The sequence below is a fragment of the Pongo pygmaeus genome, chromosome 16 (genome assembly GCF_028885625.2).
Source record: "Pongo pygmaeus isolate AG05252 chromosome 16, NHGRI_mPonPyg2-v2.0_pri, whole genome shotgun sequence".
Classification (NCBI taxonomy): Eukaryota; Metazoa; Chordata; class Mammalia; order Primates; family Hominidae; genus Pongo; species Pongo pygmaeus.
The window spans coordinates 93,836,391-93,861,250 of NC_072389.2; the positions used below are offsets into that span (position 1 = coordinate 93,836,391).

Consider the following 24,860-nt stretch of genomic DNA (forward strand, 5'->3'; position numbering starts at 1 on the left):
CAAGCCTTACCCTTCTCAGCCCTCATGTCCTTATGCCCACAAACTGACCCTTCCCTGACTTAGGCAAGCACTGAGATATGGCAGAGAAATGAATGAACTCCTTGATGCAAAGAGTCCTCCGGTAAGTAGAATAATGGTCCCCACCTCCTCCGTTGGGTAGGTCTGAGTTTTCCTAAATTAGGGAATGGCATTTTTATAGCCACAGTGCAACAGTGTGGGTAGGAGTCAGGGCTCTAAGGCAGTGGTCGTCAAGCTACAGCCCGCTGCCTGCTTTCCTGCAGCCCCAGAACTAAAAATAGCATTTACATTTTTAAAAATCAAAAGAAGAATTATATTTTGTAACACATGAAAACTACATGAAATTCAAATTTCCATGTTCATACCCGTTCATTTACTGTCATCTATAGCTATCTTCAAGCTACAATAACAGAGCTGAATAGTTGCTACAGAGGCCATATGGCCTGCAAAACCTGAAATATTTACTCTCTGGCCCTTTACAGAAAACAGTTGTCGACTCCTGCCCTAGAAGCTGATGGTCAAAATGCATATCCTGGCCCCATCAGTACCCCTATGTGACCCTGTCCAGGTTACTTCTCTGTCTGTGCCTCAGTTTTCTTATCTATTAAATGGGGATAATAAAATAACTGCCTCCTAAGAATGATGTGAAGGTCAAAAGACTATGATAAAAAACAAAACCCCTTCGCAGTGTGGGGCACACGTAAGTCCTCAGGCAGAACTGGCTGTGCTGATTATTTTCCTCCTGTGCCTTACAGAAACTGAGCAGTCTTGTTCTCAGTTTTCAAGCTAAAAATGGCATCAGGCTTCTGTTGGAAGTTGTCATTTCTCAGCAATCATTGATAAAAACCCCATGTGGCAGAGTGTGGAGGGGTAGGAAACCTGTCATTCATGGCCTCCAGGAAAACTGTTCTAGCAGGAGTTTATACACAGGTTCAAGGAGTGCATAGATGCCACATCAGAGCAGGTTCCAAGGAAGAGCAAGAGGATGAAGATGAGGCCCTGACATTTCTGGATGGCATCAGCTGGGCACCTGCCAAGTTCTCCTGTGACTCACCACTTGGTACCCAACCAGGAGGTCAGTAGTGTGACTCTGCTGGCTGGTGTGTGTGTGCTACTAGGGAGACCACCACTTTCAGTGAAAAAGGCAGGCTCTGAAAAATATTTTTTATATATAGTAAAAGAGCAGGTTTGGTTTGCTTTTGTTAATGTTCAGTACCTCAACCTAGCACGATTACACGTGGCTTCTCCTTTTTTGTGATTTTCTGGGCTGTCCAGGTTGTTTTCATTGAGCATTTGTTTTGTCATTTGAAAATCAATCAATACTGCCTGCAATTCCAGCACTTTGGGAGGCTGAGGCGGGTGGATCATTTGTGGTCAGCAGTTTGAGACCAGCCTGGCCAACATGGGGAAACTCTGTCTCTACTAAAAATACAAAAATTAGCCAGGTGTGGTGGTGGGCGCCTGTAATCCCAGCTACTCAGGAGGCTGAGGCAGGAGAATTGCTTGAACCTGGGAGGCAGAGGCTGCAGTGAGCCGAGATCACACCACTGCACTCCAGCCTGGACGACACAGTAAGACTCTGTCTCAAAAAAAAAAAGAAAAAATCAATACCTATTCACATCTAGAGGAAGGCCAGGCACCTAAACCCTGTGGGGGCAGTGACTGGTTTCCCTGTTCCAGGACCACAGGCTGGACCAGCTCATCCCTGCTCGGACATCTTACAAATCCACTCCCGCTGTGGAGGAAAAGAATTTAGAGCAACGCCCAAGGGACTGTGCAATTCTGCAGAGTGCATGGTGGTGGCCCCCACAGGAACCTGCAGCTCTGCTCTCAATCTGGGTGTCCTGGTTCAATCAGAAACAGAGAGTGGAGGGAGGAGAAAGTGGGCAAAGTGGTGGCACATCAGGTGCCCACTCCTATTTAAATAAACTACCTCCACTTTAGTCTCGTAATACATTGGTTCTCAAAAGGAGGCGATTTTGCCCCCCAGCAGACATTTGACAATATCTGGACACATTTTTGATTGTCACAGCTGGGGAAAGAGAGTAACCATGGCTTACAGTGGGTAGAGATTAGAGATGCTGCTAAACATCCTACAATGCACAGGACAGCCCCCACCGCTAAGAATCATCAGCCCCAAATGTCCACAGCACCAGGATTGAGAAATCCTGCTTTATTATATAAAGCTTCTGCCTAAGAGGGCTATTAAAGCAAGAGTCTCACGGCTTAAAACAACATCAATTTTGAAAATGACTGCTTTGCAGCAAACACTACCAGGCTTCAGGCCAATACAAAAAAGTCTGCCTCTAGGTCACTGAGTCCAGGTAAGAGAAAAAAAATGGGCAAGCCACAGCTCCCAGGACCCTCTCAAGTCACAGGCATTTCTTGAGAGGAAATGAGGGGTGTGTTGGCCTGCTGGACCATGGCCCAAGCCAGGCTACACATTCCAGAAGCAACAGTGGTCTCTTCTCACCATCTCTGGCTGGAACCCACTGGCCAAGAGCCTTTTCTCTCCACTGAAGGTTCCTCTCCTGGATTTCTCATGCCTCTTCATTCCATAGAAATGTGAAATGCTCCATTCAGAAAATCAGCTCAATGCCCTGCTCCTACCCTCTCACCACTGCCCTTCCATTCCACAGAGCCACTACTCTGCCAAGAGCTGGTGGGCACCACTTTTCCAGAGGGAGGGAGACAGTAGGGCATAATACATGATGACATTGACCTCCAGAGTCAGAGTCGGGCTTAGGGCAGGAACTCAAAAACCTCAGTGAGGTCAAGGTAGACCCCTGGGATCAAGATCTCATGATGCTGCCAGGTGGGCTTAGAAGGGAAATGGAGTCATGGAATGGCCATGCAGAGTCTCTTCGGCAATCCTAGAAAATCAATCTGAAACATAGCCACTCTTAGTGACCCACGACAGCAACACCACCAGGTCCCAGAGACCCAGGACCACAAATAGCTGCTTCATAGCCATTTTTATAATGGGACATGGCATAAATTAAATATTAATTGATACATTCATGGGGAGTACAAACATCTTTTGTGCTAGAATAAATTAGATTGTAATTCCATTTTTTGTTTTTGTTTTTGTTTTTGTTTTTGTTTTTTTGGAGATGGGAATTTCACTCTTGCTGCCCAGGCTGGAGTGCAATGGTGCAATCTTGGCTCACTGCAATCTCTGCCTCCTAGGTTCAAGCAATTCTCCTGCCTTAGCCTCCCAAGTAGCTGGGATTACAAGCATGTGCCACCACACCCAGCTAATTTTGTATTTTTAGTAGAGATGGGGTTTCACCATGTTGGCCAGGCTGGTCTCAAACTCCTTACCTCAGGTGATCCACCTGCCTTGGCCTCCCAAAGTGCTGGGATTACAGGCATGAGCCATCGTTCCCAACCAGACTGTACTTTTGTACCCCAGTTTTCTCTTCTTCCTTCTGTTTTGCTTGGGCCAATATGAAAATGAATTGGCAATCTCCAAGCATTCCAAAATTGGATGGTACAGAATGTGTGGTCCATATTTTAATTAAAAATACGTCATGTGGATATGTTTAAGAGTTGTTTCTACTTTCAATATTTAATGTTTCATGTTTACTCCTCTCCTATGCAGAAAATTGTAGAACACAAAGATGCCCACCACCATCTAACCCCAGAGGACTAAGGTGATTGAGGAAGTGCACAACAGGGACAAGGCACCCTTTACCTGGCAGAACTTCCCTGGGCACTTGGCGAGACAGAAGCACGGTTGGTGGGACTTAGGAACATCCTTCCTTTCTCGACAGGTAGCAGGCCCAGTACTGCCTCATTTTTCTAAGCTTTTCCCGCTCCTCTCTTGCTGTCAGATTGCTGTTATCTTCACTGTGACTTCTCACTGCTATTAATGAGCTCTTCTTCATAACCAAATTTTCCAGACAACTAAATTTAAATGCAAAACCCTTTGCATTTTCAACTTCCTTGCTGGATGTTTCTTTTTTCCACCTAAAATGCATTAGACACATCCTTGCCTTTTTAAGCAGAGTAGACAGATCATGATTTACATTTTCTTGATGACCTTACATCAATACGACCAGCCTAATGAGTCTGCCAGGCTGTAGCAGCACAGCAAAACCCTCAGAAGCTCTTGAAGGATGCAGAATTTGTAGCCCTACTACAAATGGCCCTACCCTGATATGATTTCCTATTCCAATGGTTATCGCATCCATTTTAACTATTTTCTGGCTCTTTCTTTGATACTAGGCTGCAGGCCATCACCTCTTAAGCTATCCCCAGGGCCCCTCCTCCCTCCCAAATGTGCTGTGCCCAGTCTCCTCTGCAGCCTCTTGGAGCCCAATAGGTAAGAGCTGGCACCTGGAGTTAGGCTGACCTGGAGATGGCACACTAGCACTGGAAGCCAGATGCCCTCAGGCCAGTTACTAGAGCTTCTCCAGCCGTCAGTTTTTCCATAGCAAAACTAGTTGTGGTGAAGGTTAGAGAAGGTAATGCCTAAGTCCTCAATTCAGCGTGGATGCATGGCACTAGTGGAATAAACAGCTAATTCCATTTGTATTGTTAGAAATGCATGTTAAGTAAGCGTAAATAGGATCTAAGGGAATATGAAAACATTCACACACACATACATGCACATGAATACAGATAGGCAGATATTTGCCCTTGTTTTCATATGATTTTGTTTTGCTCCCCCTTTTGGATAACTGAAGTTGCCAGTTAAGTGAAGCTTCCCTGGAAGTGCAGTCACAATTCACATTTACATGGCGGTACCTAAGTGTACAACACTAACATTATGTTCAGAATACTGGCAGGAGGCAGCTGAAGCTGATGTTTCCCGTGTATGTGTGTGTGTGTGTCTTGACACAGAGCCTCACTGTCACCCAGGCTGGAGTGCAGTGATCTCAGCTCACTGCAAACTCTGCCTCCCAGGTTCAAGCAATTCTCGTGCCTCAGCCTACTGAGTAGCTGGGACTATAGGCATGTGTCACCATGCCTGGCTGATTTTTGTATTTTTAGTAGAGACAGGGTTATACCATGTTGGCCAGGCTGGTTGTGAAATCCTGGCCTCAAGCAATCAGCCTGCCTAGGCCTCCGGATGTTTTTTATATGTGAGTACTCTACTCCTCCAACACAAAATTCAAAAGCTTCAAAAACAACAAGATTGCATACAGGTGTCCCTTCTCTCCAGTTAGTGCCTGCAGAAGCTAGTCTGGAATTCCATTTCCTAACAAGTCGGCATTGGAGCACACACATGCATGAATGCACGTGTGCACACACACGCACAATGTGCCGCGCTTTTGACTCCGAAGCCTTGTAGGGCAATGAGGAAATTGATTTGTTATCCAGGCGTATTATGTCTAGTGATCCAGACAGCAGCATTAGCTTTCAATTATCTGATATGTTTAGCATCATAAACAAACCGTCTGGAGCAACAGCTCCATGGTGCTAAGGCATCAAGGGGGCTGGGGAGGAGCTGCATCAGATCACGCTAGCCAAGTCACCCGGCTCTCCCTCCCTTGACAGCTGTTGTGGGGCACAGTGTGCTAGATGCCTGGGGAGCCAGACCTGAGAGCCCCAGGCAGCCAGGGGTTGGGGCGGCTTGTGCCGGTGACCCCAGCATGCCAGCACGTTAGCACACAAGCCTACAAGCAGCTGTGCGCCAGGGACCACGGTGAACCAGCCCCACATCTGGGGCCACCCCTGGGACCACAGAAAGGAACATTCAGATCGTGCAGCGAACAGATGGAAGACAACAGCATCTGTGCTGGCTTCCTGATCAATTCCAAAGTGTTGTGCCAGGAACGAAGAACATTTGTGCACACACCTGTGTTCTGCAGGTGCAGAGATGCTGTGTCTCCTAACAGGAAAAGATCAAGGGCACATCTTCACTGCTACCCCACTAAGAAAAGGGCTAACTCCCAGGAGCGAGATTTCATCTGGGAGCCAGCCAGTTCACTGGGGAGTCCAAGCGGTTGTGGCTGAACCCCAGCCTGTGGCCTCCTATCCTACCCCTCCCCAAACTATCTGCTTCTATTTTTACTGCTGCTGCCTGGGCTGGCACAGGATGGCAACCCCAGCTTGCCTACACATCAATGCTCCCGGTAACCACCACCTATTCTAACCTGGAGAACAAGCATCCCCTCCTACCTGGCCTCCCTGCTTTCCCTGTTCTCCAGCAATCTACGTTATTGCAACCACTCTCTCCTGCCTAAAACCCTCCAATGGCTTCCTTTGGCGATGACAATAAAATCCAATGATGTCCAGACATCACTGGGAAGCCACCCTCAAGGTCCTGCACAAGCTGGCCACCAGATGCCTCTAGGGCTCCTTCTCTGAACACACTCCCCTTGTTTTGTGGGCTCCAGTCACACTGTCCTGCCTCTGGTCTTTAAATACGCGAAACTTATTCCCAACCAGACCTCCTACATGAAACACTCATCCCTGGCTTCTTTCAATCCCTCAGATCTCCACTCAAAAATCACCTTCTCAGAGAAGCCTGCCCTGACCCCACTGTGTTAGCAGCCCCTGCATTTCCCCTCCAGTTGCTCTCTGGCAGAAACTCCTGTTTATGTCCTTCACAGCCCTTAATAACCATCTGTAATTGTCTTATTAGATTATTTGATTATGTGTTTGTCATCAGTGTCTCTACATTAGAACCATAATGCATGAGAACAGAGATCATATCTGTCTTACTCACCATTTACTCACCCCCAGAATCTTAAATTGGGGCACTACCCCTGAGTAAGTATACACCTGGAAAGCCATCCAGGGCAATACTATGTAGCCACCCAGCTGCCCCACCTCACTGCCAGAGGATCTCCACACTCAGCACCTGCACGGCCCTCACCCTGGCCCCCGAGCAGCCCAGAGCCCTGGTCTGACCCTACAGGCACCCTGAACTTGATCTCTGGGGAGAGTTGTGGCCCCGAGCACACCACTGAACATCCCACCCAGGGACAGGCATGCTGAGGGCATAACTGCAGGGCACAGCAGCAAGGGGAAGGTGATCTCAGAGGTCTCAAGGGCCCCATATCCAGAGCTCCCTCCCAGGCCCAGGTCTCAGCTTGATGTCCACTGTCAGGGTCAGCAGTGGGGAAGTAGGAGGGCTCCCCACACCAAACAAGGAGGAAGCAGAAATGCCCTTGGCACCCGGGCACATCTTTTCCACCTTTCCTGTCCCTACATGACTATGGCCTTCACCAAAGCTTGAGTTTTCTAAGGGCAAGGCCAGGAGGCTGTGGTTCCAGTGTTGTGCAAATAGTGACCACTAAGCAAATAAATGAATGAATCCCCAAAGGGATCAATGTCAGACCTTAACCACTTAGCTATCAGCTTCCCATGTGGACTTTCTATCTGGCCTCAACCTTTCCCACCTTCTCAGGAACACATTCATTTTTTCTCTTCCTCTTCTCTACCCTCAACTCTCTCCCTGCTATATTTTTCCATCCACATACAAACATATTCTAGGAAAGCCCATCTACAAAAAGGAAGAAAACCTCCTTGACTCCATGTCCTCCTCCAGCTACCAACTCATGTGTCTACACCTCTTTATGGCAGATGGTTTAAAAGAATCGTCTACACCTGCAGGACCTTCTTCCTCGCCTCCCTTTGATTCTCCATCCTAGTTTGTCTTCGGTCCCATCACTCTACTGAAACTACACTGTCAAGGTCACCAGTGATTTTTATGTTTGCACATCCAATCAACTCTTCTCTGTCACCCATTATTCAATCTCTGGGTAGCATTTTACCCTGTTAACCACTCTTTCTCCCTTGAAACATTCTTTCCTCTCTGGCTTCCTTGACTGCACTCTCTCCTGGGTTTCTTTCTACTCTCTGGATATTTTCTTAGGCTCCTTTGCTGATGTTGTATTCTTTGCCTGATCCTTAAATGTTGGAGTCTCCCAGGGAGCCTGGGGCTCGTCTATTCACTTCCTCTCTCATCAGCCAAGGTGATCTCCCCCAAGTGCTCTGCTCTGAGCGCCATCCTTGTGCTGATAGGACTCAAATGTGCCTCTCTAGCAGAACTTTCCCTGAGCTCCAGATGTTTAGCTGACATCTTAGCAGATCCAATACCAGCCCCTGCTTTCCTCCCAGTGAGCTGTCTCCACATCAATAAATGACACTGGTATCATGGAGTTGTCCCAGCCAAACCGTCATTGATTCTACCCTTCAACTCTATCTACTTCTTGCCACATCCACTATTATCACCTGGGTCCAGGCCACCATCACCTTTCACAAAGACCCCTGCCTCCAAAACATGACTACTGTTTCCACTGCAGCCCAATTAAAATCTGTCCTCCACACAGAAACCCCGATGAATTAGTTGGAATATAAATTTAATCATGCCCTCCACCAGAACAAACAAAAAACATCTAGTGGCTTCTCCTGCACTTGGACTTGGGGGAAAATTCAGACTCCACCATGACCAGCAGGATCCTTCCTCATGTAACGTATGCCATTCCCTCCTCAGCTGAAACCTCCCTCTCTCTTTATTCACTTGACTTCAGCCTCACTGGTCTCCTCTCAGGACCTTCGCATTTATTTTTCCCTTGTCCAAGACACCAGCTTCAGGATTCTTTTGAAATGTCACTTCTTCAGAGAAGCCTTCCCTGACCAACCTACCTAGGGTCATTCTCTGAACCTTCCTCTAGATCAATAGTGCTCATGCTCAAGTCAGGGGCGGATTGTGCCCCCCAGGCTTGGATTGTCTGAAGACATCAGTTTTGATTGTCACTATTGGGGTGGTGCCACTGGTGTCTAGCGGGGTGAGGCCAGAGATGTTATTAATCTCCTGCAATGCACAAGACAGCCCCCACCCCCAACAGAGAATTATCCATTCCAAAATATCACTACGCTAAGGGTGAGAAATGATGCTCTAGATAACTCCTTTATTATCACTTACCAAAACCTCTGATTATGTCACCTATGTGTTCACTTGTTTATTGTGTCTCTCTCCTAATGCAATGCAGGCTCCCTGAAGGCAGGCAATCTGTCTTATTCACTATTGTATCTGCAACCCTCATCCAAGTTCCTGGTACATAGTAGAAATTTTAAATAAACAAATTAATAAATGACTGTCCCTCCTCAGAACCCTGTGACCTCTCAACAAGTCATGAAAAATCTGTGGTTACCAAGGTCTTGATGGGGACAGCACTTTTTCCAACCACTTGAAGAGTCTAAAGTATAAAGGAGCAAGCTGTGCCCATAGGATTGGGGTCAGAGGGTTGGAACACTTGTAGCCCCTTGGAGAAAGTCTACTCCTGTCTACAGATGAGAATCAAATCATGTTGATTATAAAACCTCTGATCCTTACTAGACATCTTAGCTTTGAACCAGGGGAGAAAATGGAGGCCCTTGATCAAGAGTAAAAACAGCCTCAGGCAGGGAGACAGACATTGATTTTGACCCTTACTCCCCAACGGGTCTTTGGGGAAAAAGCCTGAGCGAGAAGGAGTTTGGTCCAGGCCTGAGCAGCTGGCTTGAAGGTAATCCAATAGTGCAAGCTCTGTGCCTAAAATCAGCTGGCCCCAGGGGTTCTGAGAATGCTGCCCTTCGGGTGGCCAATTTCCTTAGGAAAATATGAAATGGCCAGTCCACCCTTTACTGAATTATAAAGCACTTATCACTTCTTTAATAACTACCCGCATGGAGGACTTAATTCACTCAATATGGAAGTTATAAAGGCGAATTGGTAAGTGAGCATTAAGCTCAAGTGCATTGCATAAAGACTTATGAGGGCAATATTTTCGCCTATTAAAAGGGTAGATTTTCTCACTGCAACTCTGCCTCAGAGTTAATGCAGAAAAGTCGCTCCAAAGCTTGGGGCATTTTCATTGTTAGAGGGTAAGTTCAGGTCACTAGGAGGAAAGGGAGTCCTTGACTTTGCAGGAATAATTATCCCGGAACCTGCGGGTGTCAGTGTGACCAGTCAAGGTAAGCATCAGAAAGACAAGATCACATCTGTGGTGCCTGGCCCTCTCTTTTGTGCACAGCAAGCCGGGACGCGACCGAGCCACAGAGAAGAAGACAGAAATCACAGCATGAAGAAAGAAGGGTGGGCTGGGATGGGGGCTGCAGAAGAATGTGGAGCAGGGGCTGCAGGAGGGAGGCAGGCCCCAGGGCCAGCTCCTGTAAGACCTGAGCACTGAGAGGAACACCTACTTACATCTGGGGCCTGAAAGGGAGGAAATGATATTCACCCTTGTTATCTGTAAGGAAACCAGCTCTGGAATTTCTGAAGGTTCCAGAGGGCTCCATTTAAGGAGCTGGAGTGGTAGCCTTCCTCACCCAAGTGAAGGAAATGCAGGTTTCTCTCTTGTTCGCTTCTCCCTCCCTTGCTTCATCATTGCCACCCAACTCCTTTCCTCCAGCAATAAACCGTCTGTTCTTTTCCTCATATACTCACCCTCTGGGAAGGCATCTCTCCATTCACATGATTTCAATTACTGCCTAATTAGAGATTGATTCCAGTTCTACAGCTCTACCCTTGATGCCTAACCTCTCCCCCTGTCCTGAAGTTCTTGTTATCACAATATGCATTCCCCTGGACTCTAAAGAACAAATATGGACAGAACGGCTCACTCTTCCCACCTGAACTTTCCCAAACTACCTTCACTGAGTGCTCCTGACTTGAAACACGGCAGCAGAGATGGTCAGTCAATTTTAACTTATGTACAATACCAGTGGGTTGGCAAGAGCTAACACAGAGTGCTCTGATTAGAAGAGGTCTATGGTTGAGCAGGACAAAAAAAAAAAAAAAAAAAAAAAAAACAAAAAAAACGTCTGTGATTGATTAGTGATGTCTGCCCTGGGCACAGTACATGGAAGGACCAGGAAAGTACCATGCATGCATTGACCACATCTACTCAAAAGGCTCTGTGAGGTCTTTTCTTCCTCAGATTCAAGTCCCATCAGTCCCTCCTTCCTGATATTGTGAGTAACTTCCCTAGTCTTTTTATTTCTACAGCTTCTATCTTAGACAGCCTCATGCCCAGAAGGATACGAGGACCTCTTAGCAACCCTTTCAGCTTTCAGTCTTTGAGTGCTAACTTGTTCTAGGCTCCATTTTTTACAAAGGTGATATCGATCATGTCCCCTACAGGCCCAAGACATCCCAATGGCTATCAAACACCTCACACCAAACCAAACTTCTATTAGGAAGCCTTAAGCCTGCAGGAAATCTGAAACTGAGGAGAAGGGACTATAAACAGAGCTACAGACCCTTTGAGGACAGAAGCAACTTTTTCTGTTTCCTGTGTCCAAACCATTGCACTACTGAGATACTTTCCTGAGGCTTGAATCCAGTTGGAAGCTGAGAGGCAAGGGGATTGCTAATGGGACCTGTGTAAATGGCTTTTGTGACTCTCATTCTTCTTGTCCCCATGTGTCCTCATCTTTTTCTCAAAGAAAATAAAACATCAAGCTACTCCAGGGAGGTGTGCTTACTTCCACAGAGAAATCCACCTGCCAGGCATCATCATGCCTTCTCCCCTCTGGTTCTTCCCTGTACTATTTTTGGAAGCAGTTTGGTATAATGAAAAAAAATAACAGCTTTGCGGTCAGCACTGGGCTTCACTTTCCAGTCTGTCACTGACAAGCTAGGTGATCTCCCATGGCCTCAGTTTCCTCATCTGTAAAATAGAGATAATGATGCTGAACCCATGGAGGCATCATAACAATGAACTAAAATAGTGTTCGTAAAAAGCCCTAGCACATTCCCTGAAATATGCTAGGGCTCAAAGAATGTTTATTTTCCTCTTCAAAAAGAAAAGCAATCCTTGGGTTGTGCAGGAATTGAGGTCAGGATCTGGGGCCACCATGGCAGGGAGGGTAACCCTACTTGTAGCTTCAGTGGCTGAGGCTGTGACAGACGTGTAGTGTGAGAGACTCTTCCCAGCCACCCCCTTCCCATCCTTACCCACTGCTTCCTCCTCCTCTCGTAACCCAGCCTGCACTTTACAAGTCAGCCAAACAAAGCCCTGGCTGCCCAGATATGGTTCCCTCCAGTATCCTCTGAGCCATGGTGCCTCTCCTTGCCCACCTCTGGGTACTCAGAATGTCGGTGGAGCTGAATGTGTCCTCCTGGGGTTCCGATGTGCCACATCTTCCTGTCCACTAAGCTTTTAACAAACCATCGCCACCCAGTCACAGTCACTCAGTGATCCCAGCCTCACCCTCTAATTACTGGGAAATTTTTCTAGGTGGTTGCTGATGTATGTATGTAATCCTGTCACCTGTGTGTCTAGGCATTATCTGCCTGGCTTCCCTTGTGAGAGCATAAATTCCTTGACAACAAAGTCTGCTGCATTCTATTTATTTTGTTCACCCTCCTCGTGCCCCATGCTCGGTTCTGCGCTCAGTGAGCGTTCAGACCTTGCAGGAATTCCCAGAAGCTTCTCCTTGAAGCTGGGACCAGGTGGGCTCCAACCTGCAGTGGGAAAGAGCTGTCTAAGTAGCCTGGGACAGGGCTGAGGTCCAATGCCAAGGACCCAAGAGGCACAAAACAGAGAGCTGAGGAGAGATGCTGACTGACACACACTCCTCAGAGTCTCATCCTGCACAACTCAGCCAGGATGTCCTCACCTTTGGAGAGCCTTCCTTGGCCCCCTATTTCTCAGTCACAAACTTTTCTGCTGTGCTGTCCATCATGGAACTAGGGCTGATATTTGAGACAAGTAACACTTCATAGAACACAAACTCAGGACCAAATGGACATCACATCCTAAGCCAGGCACTGACCATTAGTTCCTGGATCCAGGGACAGGGTGGGGTGGGGAGAAGGAGGTATCAGGCTGGAATGGCTGGTAGACTGGAATATTGGGCATCATCACTTGGGGGGCTCAGGGAGCAAATATTTACCCTTTACTATGGAAGTAGTTCACTACTTTCACAAATTCCAGGCTTTAACTGATGTGAGCTGGTGAGAGTCCACTCCAAACAGAGCCTGCACCTCTCCCAGGACACTCATCACGTCGTCCTGTACTCTTTGACAAGCCTATCTCCTCCACAAGACTCCATGATCCTTGGGGCAGGGACTATGTCTTTTATCTCTGCATCCCTGGTGCCAAATGGGGCTCCTGGCTCCTAAAAAGCCCTAGTAAATGTTGCATGGATGCAGCAGTTCTCCTTCCCAGAGCTGTCAGCTTCACCCTTGGGCAAGAGCATTTAATATCCTGAAAGGAATTGTCCAAATTAGTGAAGGGAGGCCCGAGGCACCATCCCAGGAGTCCCATGGTGGGGCAGGACAGGGGAATGCAACAAAGACTCTAACTGCCCCTCTTCTAGGGAGCCTGGTGGAGCACATCTCCTGGGACTGACCTTCTGCACTGCACAAAGTGGAAACCTCAAGGTCAAAGTGGTGTCTGTGCCCTCAACTCCAGCACCTGGGGAAAGAGTCTGGGGAGACCCAGTCTTTGGCCCTCACCCCTGCAAGCATTCCTCCTCTCTAGGCCAGTAGCAGCAGAGTTTACTCAAAGATCCCAGGGGCTTGGGAATGTAGAACCTCACAGCTGGCTCCTGAAATGGAGTTCAGTGGGACAGCCTGGGCCACCACTTCCAAGAAAGGAAGTGGTGCTGGTGCCCAGTGAGTAAAGAGAAGGAAAAACCTACAGGTGGGAGAGGGGAGTCAGAGCCACAACACACCAGGATTCTCAGGTCCAACCCCAATCAGCTCTCTTCTCACACTATGCACAAGGAAGAAGCACAGCCCACGGCTGTCCGGATAGTGGGTGACCGTGAATAAATTGGCAGCATGATTGAGCCCAGGCTCTGAGCCTCTGGCTACAGAGCTCACTCATGTCCCCCTGCATTCACCACGAAGAAGGACTCAATGGCCAGAAGCCACTCATCAGTCCCCACCTGCCCAGACTGGCCGCCAACCTAGAGCATCTTTACTCAGTGGGTTCAACTTCTCCCAAGCCTAGGTCAGGCTGATTTATCCAGGCCTAATCCCGACAGCAGGTATGGCCTGGAACTCCACTTCATTTATTTATAAGCATCTACTACGTGCCAGCTCCCTCTGCCTGGCATCTGGTGTTCCTGGAGAGATTTCCCCTCCTGCACCACTGATATGGTTTGGCTATGCCCCCACCCAAATCTCTTCTTGAGTTGTAGTTCCCATAATCCCCACGTGTCATGGAAGGGACCCTGTGGGAGGTAACTGAATCATGGGGCAGTTACCTCCATGCTGTTCTCGTGATAATGGGTGAGTTCTCACAAGATCTGATGGTTTTAAAAGGGGTTCTTCCCTCTTTGCTCAGCACTTCTCCTTCCTGCCACCATATGAAGAAGGATGTTTTTGCTTCCCCTCCTGCCATGACTTTCCTGAAGCCTCCCCAGCCATGTGGAACTGTGAGGCAATTAAACCTCTTTCCTTTATAAATTACCTGGTCTCAGGCAGTTCTTTATAGCAGTGGGAGAACAGACTAATACAACCACCAAGCTGCAGCCCTCCCTCCAACCCTACTGGAAGCGCCTTAGCAATATGACAGGGTCTCTATCACAGGCTCTGATTGCCACTTCAATGAGATGCTGAAAAGCTGGGACAGGAGCTCTGCCCAAATCCCAGCTGCTCAGCTAGGCTCTAACAATGCAGCGAGCACACCATCATCTTTCCTTTTCCTGGCAGATGGACTCAAGTCCTGCTCACACTTTCTCATCAGCATCTTGCTAATGGCTAATGGACCAATCTCAAACCATGTAGATCCCTGTCTACCCCGCCTTATTAATTTTTGGTTAACAACAGGAGTGCTTCCCAGATCCACCACATTAGGCGCCATGGTCAGCCAGACCAGTCAGACCAGTCCCGATCAGACTCAAGCCCTGATATCTTACCCACCATGATATGTTGGAATGGGAGTGCTGGCTAGACTCTGGGGACCAGCCCAGCAGCTGGTTAGTTTCCCTTTGACCTGAGCCCACCTATTGATAGTTTTCTTCCTTTTCCTCACCAGCATGCCATTGGAAATTCAAAATGGCTAAAAGCTGCATTTACAAGTGTGCAGACACCTACCACCCATGGGTCTAATGGGTGTTGTCCCTCGGTTCTAAGGGTGTGTGAAGCCACCATATCACGTGCAATTCAAGAATTCAAAACCTAGGCCAGCACAGGACTTGCATCTGAATTCTATAATGGTAATAAACTTCACAGTAGTCTGCAGCTCAGACTCTCAAGGAAACTGTGACAACAAACCCTCTCCTCCTGCACACCTCGTACATGCTACAGGAGTGCAGAGAGGTTAAGGTGCAAATGATCCCTGAGGAAAACACTCCCAATTCACGCCATCTGGACACAAAGGCCATTCCTCCCAGCAGAGAAGGTTGAGTCTCTGCTGTTCCCTGTACTTAAACCTGTGAGGTGCTAGCCCTGCCTGCAGGTGTCTTGGGGTCCGAATACTTCAGATCACAGGGCCAGGCCACCATGATGTTGGGCTTTTTCTTAATGGAAACTGCCTGTTTGCCAAGAAGCCCCTGTCCACTGGGTCTGCTCATAAGGGGTTCTTTTCACACCCCTGGAATAAACGCTTGCATAAGGCATACAGAGCTCTTCTTACTGATAACAGCTTTATAAAATACATTTGAATGATGTTCCAAGTCACTCTCTCTTCTATTTCCTCCCTCATTTCTTTGTCATAGATGGTGCCCTTCCAACAGGTCTGGATTCCTAAAAAAAAAAAAAAAGACTACATCAAGGCCTAAATGTGAAGATCTATTTTCCTCTGAAGAAGGTCAGGGTTCCACAGATTAGGACCCCCAAACAGCTGTTAATAGCCATTCTCCAGCTGACTACTGCTGGCCAAAAACCTGCAGGAGCCTTCCTCCTGGTCTTCGTTTCTTGCCTTCCAGGTCTTCTCCTAGCTAATCCAATCCTAAGTGGGGAGGCACGAGGGGCTTTTTTCTCCACCAGCCTGCATCTCAGCAGCCTTGCTCAGGCTCTTTCGACTTCACTTCCGTTCGACATCTCCCCCACTTCACTGACTTTCTCTCCTGGCCTTTCCCTTCAATCATTCATCTCCACATTTGGGAGACAGGGCTCCTCTCCCAGCCAGCTGCTCTGTGCAGTGTGAAGTCATAGTTGGCAGCAACAGGCAGAATGCCCCATTCTCTAAAGCAGAAACCTCAAAGAACCCAAAAAGTGAGTCAGTGTTTCCAAAAGCTGTCCCGTGCTCAGTTGCGTGCTCCGGACAGTCATTTGGGGAAGTTATAGAGATACAGATGCCCTTTTGACTAAGTGACCCATTCATGTTCATCTTCAGGGTGTGGCCAGTTGGGCCCCAGACCTGTCCCTGTCCTAGGATTCCTCAGAGGCTGCCTGCAAGTTTCCATTCAAGCCCATCTCCTCAAAACCATGACCTGTGCAGCTGCATAGAGTGCTGTCCTGGAGAGAAGGATGTTGCCAAGGAGAGCATCCACACCTGTGTGTCCAAAGGCTGAGTGTGACCCACGAGTCTTGTTTCCCACAAACGTGAGATCCTAGAACTAACAAGACCAAAGACCAGAAGGTAAAGAAGGAAAACTAGCATTGCTGATTCCCTAGGATGTAAAATGCCACTGGCTAGCAGGAGAATCTGGTTGGGCAGGGGCTGGATGACACACTGCAAAGCTTGCCAAGCAAACACTATGTGTGTCCCACTGATGTCCCTCAGATCTTCCCACTTTTTGATGCTAGCTGACTCCCAGTGGCCAGTACCTGCTTCTCTCTTCCTGAGAGCTTTCTCTGGGGCGGGCCAAGTGTCTGCAGGGCTTAATGCCCCAGGAGCAGCCCTCCTAGCAATGATGGTGGACAAATATCCCAGATCCAGTTTCCCACAGTGATTGCTAGCCCGGTACACACTCTTCCTGGCTTCCCATCTCAGTTCCCCATTCCCCTACCTAGAGGTCCTGAAATTACTTCCCAAATAAATTACTTGCCCTTGAATATTTCTCTCAGGGTCTGCTTCTAGGGGTTCCCAAACTAAGACACCTTTTTGTCTACCAGCTGCTACACATGGGAACCCATGTATGTCTTTTCAGCTCTGTCTCCTACTGCATGACTCAGACCCCAATAATCCACTTAAAAGAATAAAGAGTTGCACTGTTTGAGCTTTTACTGCGTGTCAGACTCTGCATTTACCCCCCTAATCTCATTTCAATCCCATAACCACCCTAATGAGCAGGTTTTATCATTCTTGTTTGTAAATGAAAGGCACCAAGGCACCAAGAGGTTGAGTGACCTTCTCAAACCTCACACAGCTAAAAGAGGTTGATTATTGGGTACGGATATACAGTTAGATGGAAGAAATAAGACCTAATGTTCAACAGATCAGTAGGGTGACTATAGTTAACATTAATCTATTGTACATTTCCAAATAGCTAGAAGAAAGTAATTCAAATGTTCCTAGAATAAAGAAAAGATAAATATTTAAGGTGATGGCTATCCCAATAACCCTGATTTGATCTTTACACATGATACAAATGTATTAGATTATCACATGTACCCCAAAATATGTACATCTCTTATGTCTCAATAAAAATAATTTTTTTAAAAAAAAGAAAAGATAATTTTTTAAAATTTTACTTTAAGTTCTGGGATACATGTGCAGAATGTGCAGGTTTGTTACACAGGTATACATATGCCATGGTGGTTTGCTGCACCTATCAACCCGTCATCTACGTTTTAAGCCCCACATGCATTAGGTATTTGTCCTAACACTCTCCCTCCCCTTTCTCCCCACCTGCCAACAGGCCCCGGTGTGTGATGTTCCTCTCCCTGTGTCCATGTGTTCTCATTGTTCAACTCCCACTTATGAGTGAGAACTTGTGGTGTTTGGTTTTCTGTTCCTGTATTAGTCAAGCAAAGGTAATTTTTTAAGTGAAGTCCAGATACAAACTCTCCTCCATCGGATTCCGCAGCAGTTGCTCTTAATCCCAACAATCTATTGCCTTTCAAGCACCTGCTCTCACCAGTCTTTGGATTTCTCCTCCTTCTGGCATACTCTCTCCCCTATTACCTTCTAACTTGAAAAATTAAAAAAGTCTTGCCTATTTCACAGAGTTCTTGAGATGATTCAACAAGTCACTGTCTATAACAAAAACCACAATAAACGATAACACATCATAGAAATGTAGGGAAGCCAGATTTTGATCACTTCTACTCCTACAATCAGCCATTTCTAATGCTGCTCACTCTACAAACTCTTCCTTTGATGCCCTGATCCTTGGCCAGGGTCTCCTTCAAGCCTTATCACAGTCTGTTTTGGGATCAGAGTTTTTGTGGATGTATCTTTTCTCCCCTCAGAAAGGCCCTTTCCTTTGCACCCTGCCTGCACCCTAGGACGTGTTAAAAATTCTTTCTGGATGAACTAATCAGTTACATAAAGGTGTGAGAATGGGAGCCCGCCCAGGCCACAGACTCTCATTCCACACATCCAGAGCTGCTGGTGAAGGGAAGCGAGGCTACAGTCACTGGACAAATATTCACTGGGGGCGTGCCACCTGCTGGGCAGAGTCTCTGGCTCAGGCACATTCATCAGGTGTCACCTCTCAGCAGAGCAGGGCTACCTGAGTGGTGAGGTACAAGCCCCTCTCCCATTGGATCAAACTCAGTTGGATCAAACCACTTTGACAGGAGGTGAGGGAAAAGGAAAGGAATATGATGGGAAAGATGATGCATTTCTGAGATTCTTGTTACAGTCTGGGCAATATCCCGCATCAGCCCTGCCCTTCCTACCAGGAAAATCAGCATTCTCAGGAGCGCTGAGAAATTGGAGAGAAAGAAGAAAACAATCCAGGGCTGACACTGACGTTCATTAAAAGTGATTTTCTCCCCCTGCTGCTAAGCTTAGCATGTGGTTCTGTATATGGTGGGAAGACGAGGGATCTAGATTCAGGGTTTAAAATGGATTTCAGCTGGAGCCTTGATGCCTTAGTGTCCGTGTGGGGTGAGAAACAGAAGGGATAACAGACTTCCCTGGTTCAAGAGAGCATGGGGAAACCGCAAGCCAGAATGTGTCCACCGCCCAGACTGGCCTATGTGGGCCTGGAGGCTCTCAGACCCTCCCATCTCACCAGCCAGGCCTTTGAGGCCTCTCCTGCAAGCATCTCCCCAAGGTCCCACAGAGGTCCAAGAGCCCAGCATGGCAGCGATGCTTACGTGAAATCACATTTATTACATGATCTGCCACAGATCTCTTCCTAGGAGGCTACCAGCTTCTACAGACATGAGCTCTGGTATATCATCCTAGGGATACAGGAAGCCAGCCAGCCACAGCCCTCTATTTCCTGAGCACTGAAAGGTAACCCAGCTGCACACAGCCCCCTTCTGAACAAGGGCTATCCTAAGCCCCCAAAACGGTGACTCCAGGGTCAGCCCTCTCACCCCGGTTTGGTCCCTACTCCTCCAGGCCTTGAATAAATAAAATGGCGGGCCTGACTACAAGGGAAGGCTCCTAAGGACTTTGGGGATGGGAATGCACACAGGCTGACCAGAGTCTCCCATAACCCCGACCTACCTACTGTAGTCGAACCGGCCCCTAGGTGTGTACAGGGGACAAGGGTATCCCCCTGAATCCCTCATGCTCCCTCCTGCAGACCTGGAGGGTGCCTTGTGAATGGACAGCTTAATGAAGAGGGGTCCAGTTGCAACAGCTGCCGACCTCATCTTCCGGGCTCTGCTCAGCCGCCTTTTCCAATCCATTCCCCACAGCAGCTAGAGATGCCTTGGAAGACACTTATTAAAACTCTCCAGAGGCCGGGCGCGGTGGCTCACGCCTGTAATCTCAGCACTTTGGGAGGCCGAAGCGGGCGGATCACGAGGTCAGGAGATCGAGATCATCCTGGCTAACACGGTGAAACCCCGTCTCTACTAAAAATACAAAAAAAAAAAATTAGCCGGGCGAGGTGGCGGGCGCCTGTAGTCCCAGCTACTCAGGAGGCTGAGGCAGGAGAATGGCGCGAACCCCGGGGGGCGGAGCCTGCAGTGAGCCGAGATCGCGCCACTGCACTCCAGCCTGGGCGACAGCGAGACTCTGTCTCAAAAACAAAAAACAAAAAAAAAACAGGCTGGGCGTGGTGGCTCACGCCTGAAATCCCAGCACTTTGGGAGGCCGAGGCGGGCGGATCACGACGTCAGGAGAGCGAGACCATCCTGGCTAACACGGTGAAACCCCGTCTCTACTAAAAATACAAAAAATTAGCTGGGTGTGGTGGCGGGCGTCTGTAGTCCCAGCTACTCAGGAGGCTGAGGCAGGAGAATGGCGCGGACCCGGGAGGCGGAGCTTGCAGTGAGCCGAGATTACGCCACTGCACTCCGGCTTGGGCGACAGAGCAAGACTCCATCTCAAAAAAGAAAAAAAAAAAAAAAAAAAAAAAACCTCTCCAGAAACCTCAAGGGGTCCTGGTTCTGAGGAGAAGCCCACACTCCTTACAGTGGCCAGGCGGGCGGGGCCGGGTCTTTCATGGCTCACAGCTCCTTTCCCTGCTCCCACCTCGGCCATAGCCCTGCAGCCACAGCCATCTGTCTCTGCATCGGCGGCCCCACGCAGGGCCTTTGTTAGTGTCCGCTCGTGCTTCTCCCTGAGACTGTCCCCAGACACACCATTGCCCCTGGTCAACTCCTTCAAGTCTCAGGGGAAATGTGCTTCCTCAGGGACCCCCAGACCCAGGCTTGGTCAGCGCCGCAGGTCTATATTACCCAGAACCTTGTGTTCCTCCTTCAGAGAATTCATAGTCAAACTCTGAGTCACTGGCTTAGCGTCTAGCTCCGCCCCGACATTGTGGGTCCATCAGGGCCTGCTTTATTCCTGGCTGCATCCCCAGCCCTCGGGCCAGGAGCTCAATGGTATTTGTCAGGTTGCTTGATCCTAACAGGCTGGTTTCAGGAGAAGGTGATTGCTGGGACTATTATATTATCTCCCTCCAGCAAGTCCCCAGGCACCTGCCTCCAGGATGGCACTGCGGGGATAGTTGTCCCATGAGCTGGGTGGTGGAACTGTCTTTAGTGCTGAGGCAGTCGGGACAACTGAGCTACCCACAGATGTCACTCTTTCCCCCCTACACCTTCTGACTTCCTGCCCACAGCCCAAACACACCCTTACTACATCGTTTCTCAAACACAATCCCAATTCCTCCAAAAGCTCCTGTTAAATCTATCTGAAGAGTTCAAGATGAAATACACATAGCTGTCCTGGTGAAGCAAGTTATGTGCTATCACTGTGGCCTCATCCAGTCTCAGAGACTCAGGTGGCAAAGCAGTGTATTAGGGGAACAACAGCTTTCTTCTCTGGAGAAGGACATCCTGCCTCTTCTTTGTCCTCTCAAAGGTTTAGTACCAACCATGCGACAGTACGTGGCAGAGGCCTCTGCTGCAGGCAAAAGAAGCAGGTCCCCAGATAACGCTATTTTCCCCAGATAAGCCAAGGCCCCTCCTGGCTTCTTGGAGCTATCATCAGCATCACCCTCAAACACAGCCTCAACAGACCAGGGCCAGATGTGCTCAGCTCTTGGGAGACGGCAGAGATGCAATCAGATGTGCAAAGATTCTCAGCCCCTTCCTGGATGCCTTTAAAAGCCACTGCTCCTGTGGACACAAGTCATCATATTCCATTTTAACTTGAACAACAGGTAACCTTGTGGATTCTGAGAGGCCAGCCTGCAGAAACTTCCTACGGTGTGTGGATCCCAAAGGCATGAGGCAAGTAAGGCTACTCGGTTTGCATCGATGTCACCCCACTCCCTGCAATGGGATCTGTTGCAGTCCTCCAGCCATTATGGCCACGACATCCCTCCAGCATGCCTGGATCATAACCAAGGAAGTGGCAATGTCAGAAACAGGAGACATCCCTTCCAAACAGCCCATCCCCGAGGCCTCCCAAACACTGGCACTCTGTGTGCCCAGGAAGGCTTCCATCTCTCAAAGTCCATTTCTTCCCTCCCACATCCCTCCCACACTCAAGGGGATCCTTCATCTCATCTGACTCCTGCTTGGTCTCCGCCCCCTTTGGATGTTCCATTTTAGCTGGAGAAAGGGATATAAAATGATACCTCTCTAAAGGGAATCAAAATAGAGTGGACACAAAAGAAATAAGATTCACAGTGAGAAAGCAATTTGACATTTGCATGATGCTACGTCATTGTGTCTCAGGCTATAAAGTGCATGCAAACCACCTGGGCAAGTTGTTAAAATGCAAATTCTGACTCATAGGTCAGAATGAGGCGGGGTCTGAGATTCTGCATTTTTAACAAGCTCCCAGGATGGCTGAAGCTGCTAGTCCATAGAACACACTTTGAGTAGCAAGAGGGTGCCTGCGCAACGCCTGGCCACAGAGTAGGCACTCACAGTGATTTGCTACGTTGAATTAAACTGCAGGAAGAGCTGGGTTTGATGGCAGGACTCATTAATAAACAGCAAGTGGTAAGCTGAAGCAGTCAAATAAACCAATGGTTCCCAGTGCTGGCTGCACATCAAAATCACCTAGGGAACCTTTCGAAAATGCCAATGCCTGGAGCCCACCCTCAGAGATTGCAATTTCATTGGTCTGCAGTAGAGCCTGAGTATTTTTTAAAGGTTCCTTAGGAGATCCTAGTGTGCAATCAGGTTAGAGGGATAATGAATTCAATAAAACGATGTCATTGCCTGCAATGTGCCAAGGATCGTGCCCTGAGCGAGGCATTGGACATACAGAGTTGAGTGGGACCAGGTACTGCCCACAGCGAACTTGAAGACTAATAAGGGAAATAAATCTATGTGTAATTATAATGGAAAAACTACTATTAGGCATAAGTTCTGTAAACCGGTTTGGGAATACAGATGAAGGAACAACTGATCCAAGATAGAGGAAATGAGAGGAAAAAGAAGACAGTGACCAAGAGGTAGTGATATATGGGCCTTAATGGATGCATAGGAGTTTTCTAGACAGACAAGAGAAGCAGCTGCCCCAAACCTCTGTTCTTCCCCATTATTGGTCATGGGGAGATGATGTTTGGCCAGCTGTTGGGGTCCTAAATTCTAGGCAGCTGCCTACTGCCGCCATGGGTTGATAAGGAAGGTGTACGCACAAAGAACGAGGTAATCCAGTGTGTGTTCTGTTACCAGCTGGTGCTATTTGGAAGACCACATGGGAGTGGCCAGGATGCCCTATCAGTCAGAGACGAGTCAGGAAAACAGAATTCACATCCTATACTTGAGAGAGGAAATTTAATGGGGAAACGGATGACATCCTGGAGTTGCTGAAAAGCCAAACAGGGAGCCACAAGGCAACCTAGAGATGAGCAACAACAGAAAGACCCCAGGCTGAAGGGATAAAAGGAGGAAGTGGTGCTGTGACGCCCAGGGTCAGAGCCATCTGGCAGGAGCCAGGAACAGCAGGGACTGCCCAGCAGAAGCTGCAAATACTAAGAAACACAGCCATTGCTAAAGATGCAAAGACCACTACCCAGAGAGTGAGGCAGGGAGCTTGCCCTCTCTGTTCCTGAGCACAGACTCAAACCATGCCTCCCATTGGCCAAACCCAGCCCCCAGCCAGTTGGCAAAGGGTCCTGGGAGATGTAGTTTCCAGGGGTCAGGCCTTGAAGGGCAGGGAATGGATCTGGGCACTGACAGGTAAATGACAGACTCATTCTGGGCATCTGGCAAAAGCAGGCTAAACATATCCCTCATCCCCTTCCCTACCTTCAAAACTCTATTGCCAGACAATGCAATACAGACACTGTCCACATAGGATCTGGGGAGGCCACCCAGCAGGTCACATCCAGCTGTAAATACCCTCTTCTATGTGTCCTCATGGTGCTACACAAATAACAAATATTATCAATTTCTCTGTGTGCAATGATGTACAAGTGTTTATGAAGCACTGCCCCAAGAAAAAGCTAAGAAAGAGGGATTGAAGGGAGCCCACCCTAGGAAGAGATGTTTTTCTTGAATAGGGAGGGCTTCTCAAGGGGAGGCAGCCTCAGACCCCTCTAACTGTGCTGGCCTCCTGGGAGCACCGGGAGAGAAGCAATTCGAAGAGCAGCCCGATTCCAAAACAGAGAGCAATGACCTCATCTGTCTTCCTCGCAGAAGCCTGAAGATGGAAGAAATTCTTAAAATGAAACCCAAAAAAGCCCTAGCCTCAGGTTTTCAAAGAAATAAAGGAATGCTACAGAATATCCTGTATCTGAAGCAGTTGTTCCTCTGCAATTCCTCAATTGGTTTCTTGCCTTCGCACCACGATGGTTTGGAACTGAACAAACTGGCCAGAGGGAAAGCTCAGATGCAGGAACAACTCTCCTGGGTGGTGCCTGTGAAGATGACGCTGCTGGGTCCTCCCCAAGGGCAGGAGGGAGCTAACACCTGGAGCAACTTGCCCCTGGTTTTATTTAGAAATTCCTCTAAGTTTACAGAGTCTTTAGAGAAAGCAGAAGCCTTCTCTCATATAGCTAAAGTCACTGAGTTCTTCTGATTTGTAAATGGATCATGAAAGCTCGTCCTAAAAAGCTAACCAAAGAGCATAACTTCTGCATCAACTTCCATCAAAGAGTGGGCTCCTGGGACCTTGGATGGAAGGCAGCTTTTGGAGAGACAAACAGAGCAGTGAGCAGGGAGGGAGACACCCTGCCTGAGACCCAGTGAGATGTTCCACTGAGAGCCCAGCACACCATTTTCATTCAAGTAGCATTTACATACTCCACTCATTAAAAAAATTAATGCACTATTGTTTTAATTGAGGGCAAATTTACATAACATAAAATTAGCCATTTTAACATGTATAATTTAGTGGCATTTAATACACTCACAATGTCGTGCAAACATCACTTCTATTTAGTGCCAAAGCATTGTCATCACCCCCCCAAAAAAATCCTGTATCTATTAAGCAGTCACACTCCCCTTTCTTCCCTTTCCCCAG

The 24,860-nt window shown here is 48.1% G+C and overlaps 1 protein-coding gene across 10 annotated transcripts in view; it reads right to left on the bottom strand.

The window, feature by feature from the left end:
- The window catches only part of NTRK3 (neurotrophic receptor tyrosine kinase 3), a 388,853-nt gene that overhangs the window by 318,627 nt on the left and 45,366 nt on the right, over nucleotides 1-24,860 (bottom strand). The window contains exon 2 of one of the 10 annotated variants that reach the window (XM_054450813.2): nucleotides 19,488-19,840. The exons of the other annotated variants lie outside the window; for them this stretch is intronic. Within the exon in view, the coding sequence (XP_054306788.1) occupies nucleotides 19,488-19,672 (185 nt within the window). The 5' untranslated portion in view covers nucleotides 19,673-19,840. The remainder of the gene's footprint in view (nucleotides 1-19,487; nucleotides 19,841-24,860) is intronic. 10 annotated transcript variants of the gene reach the window in all.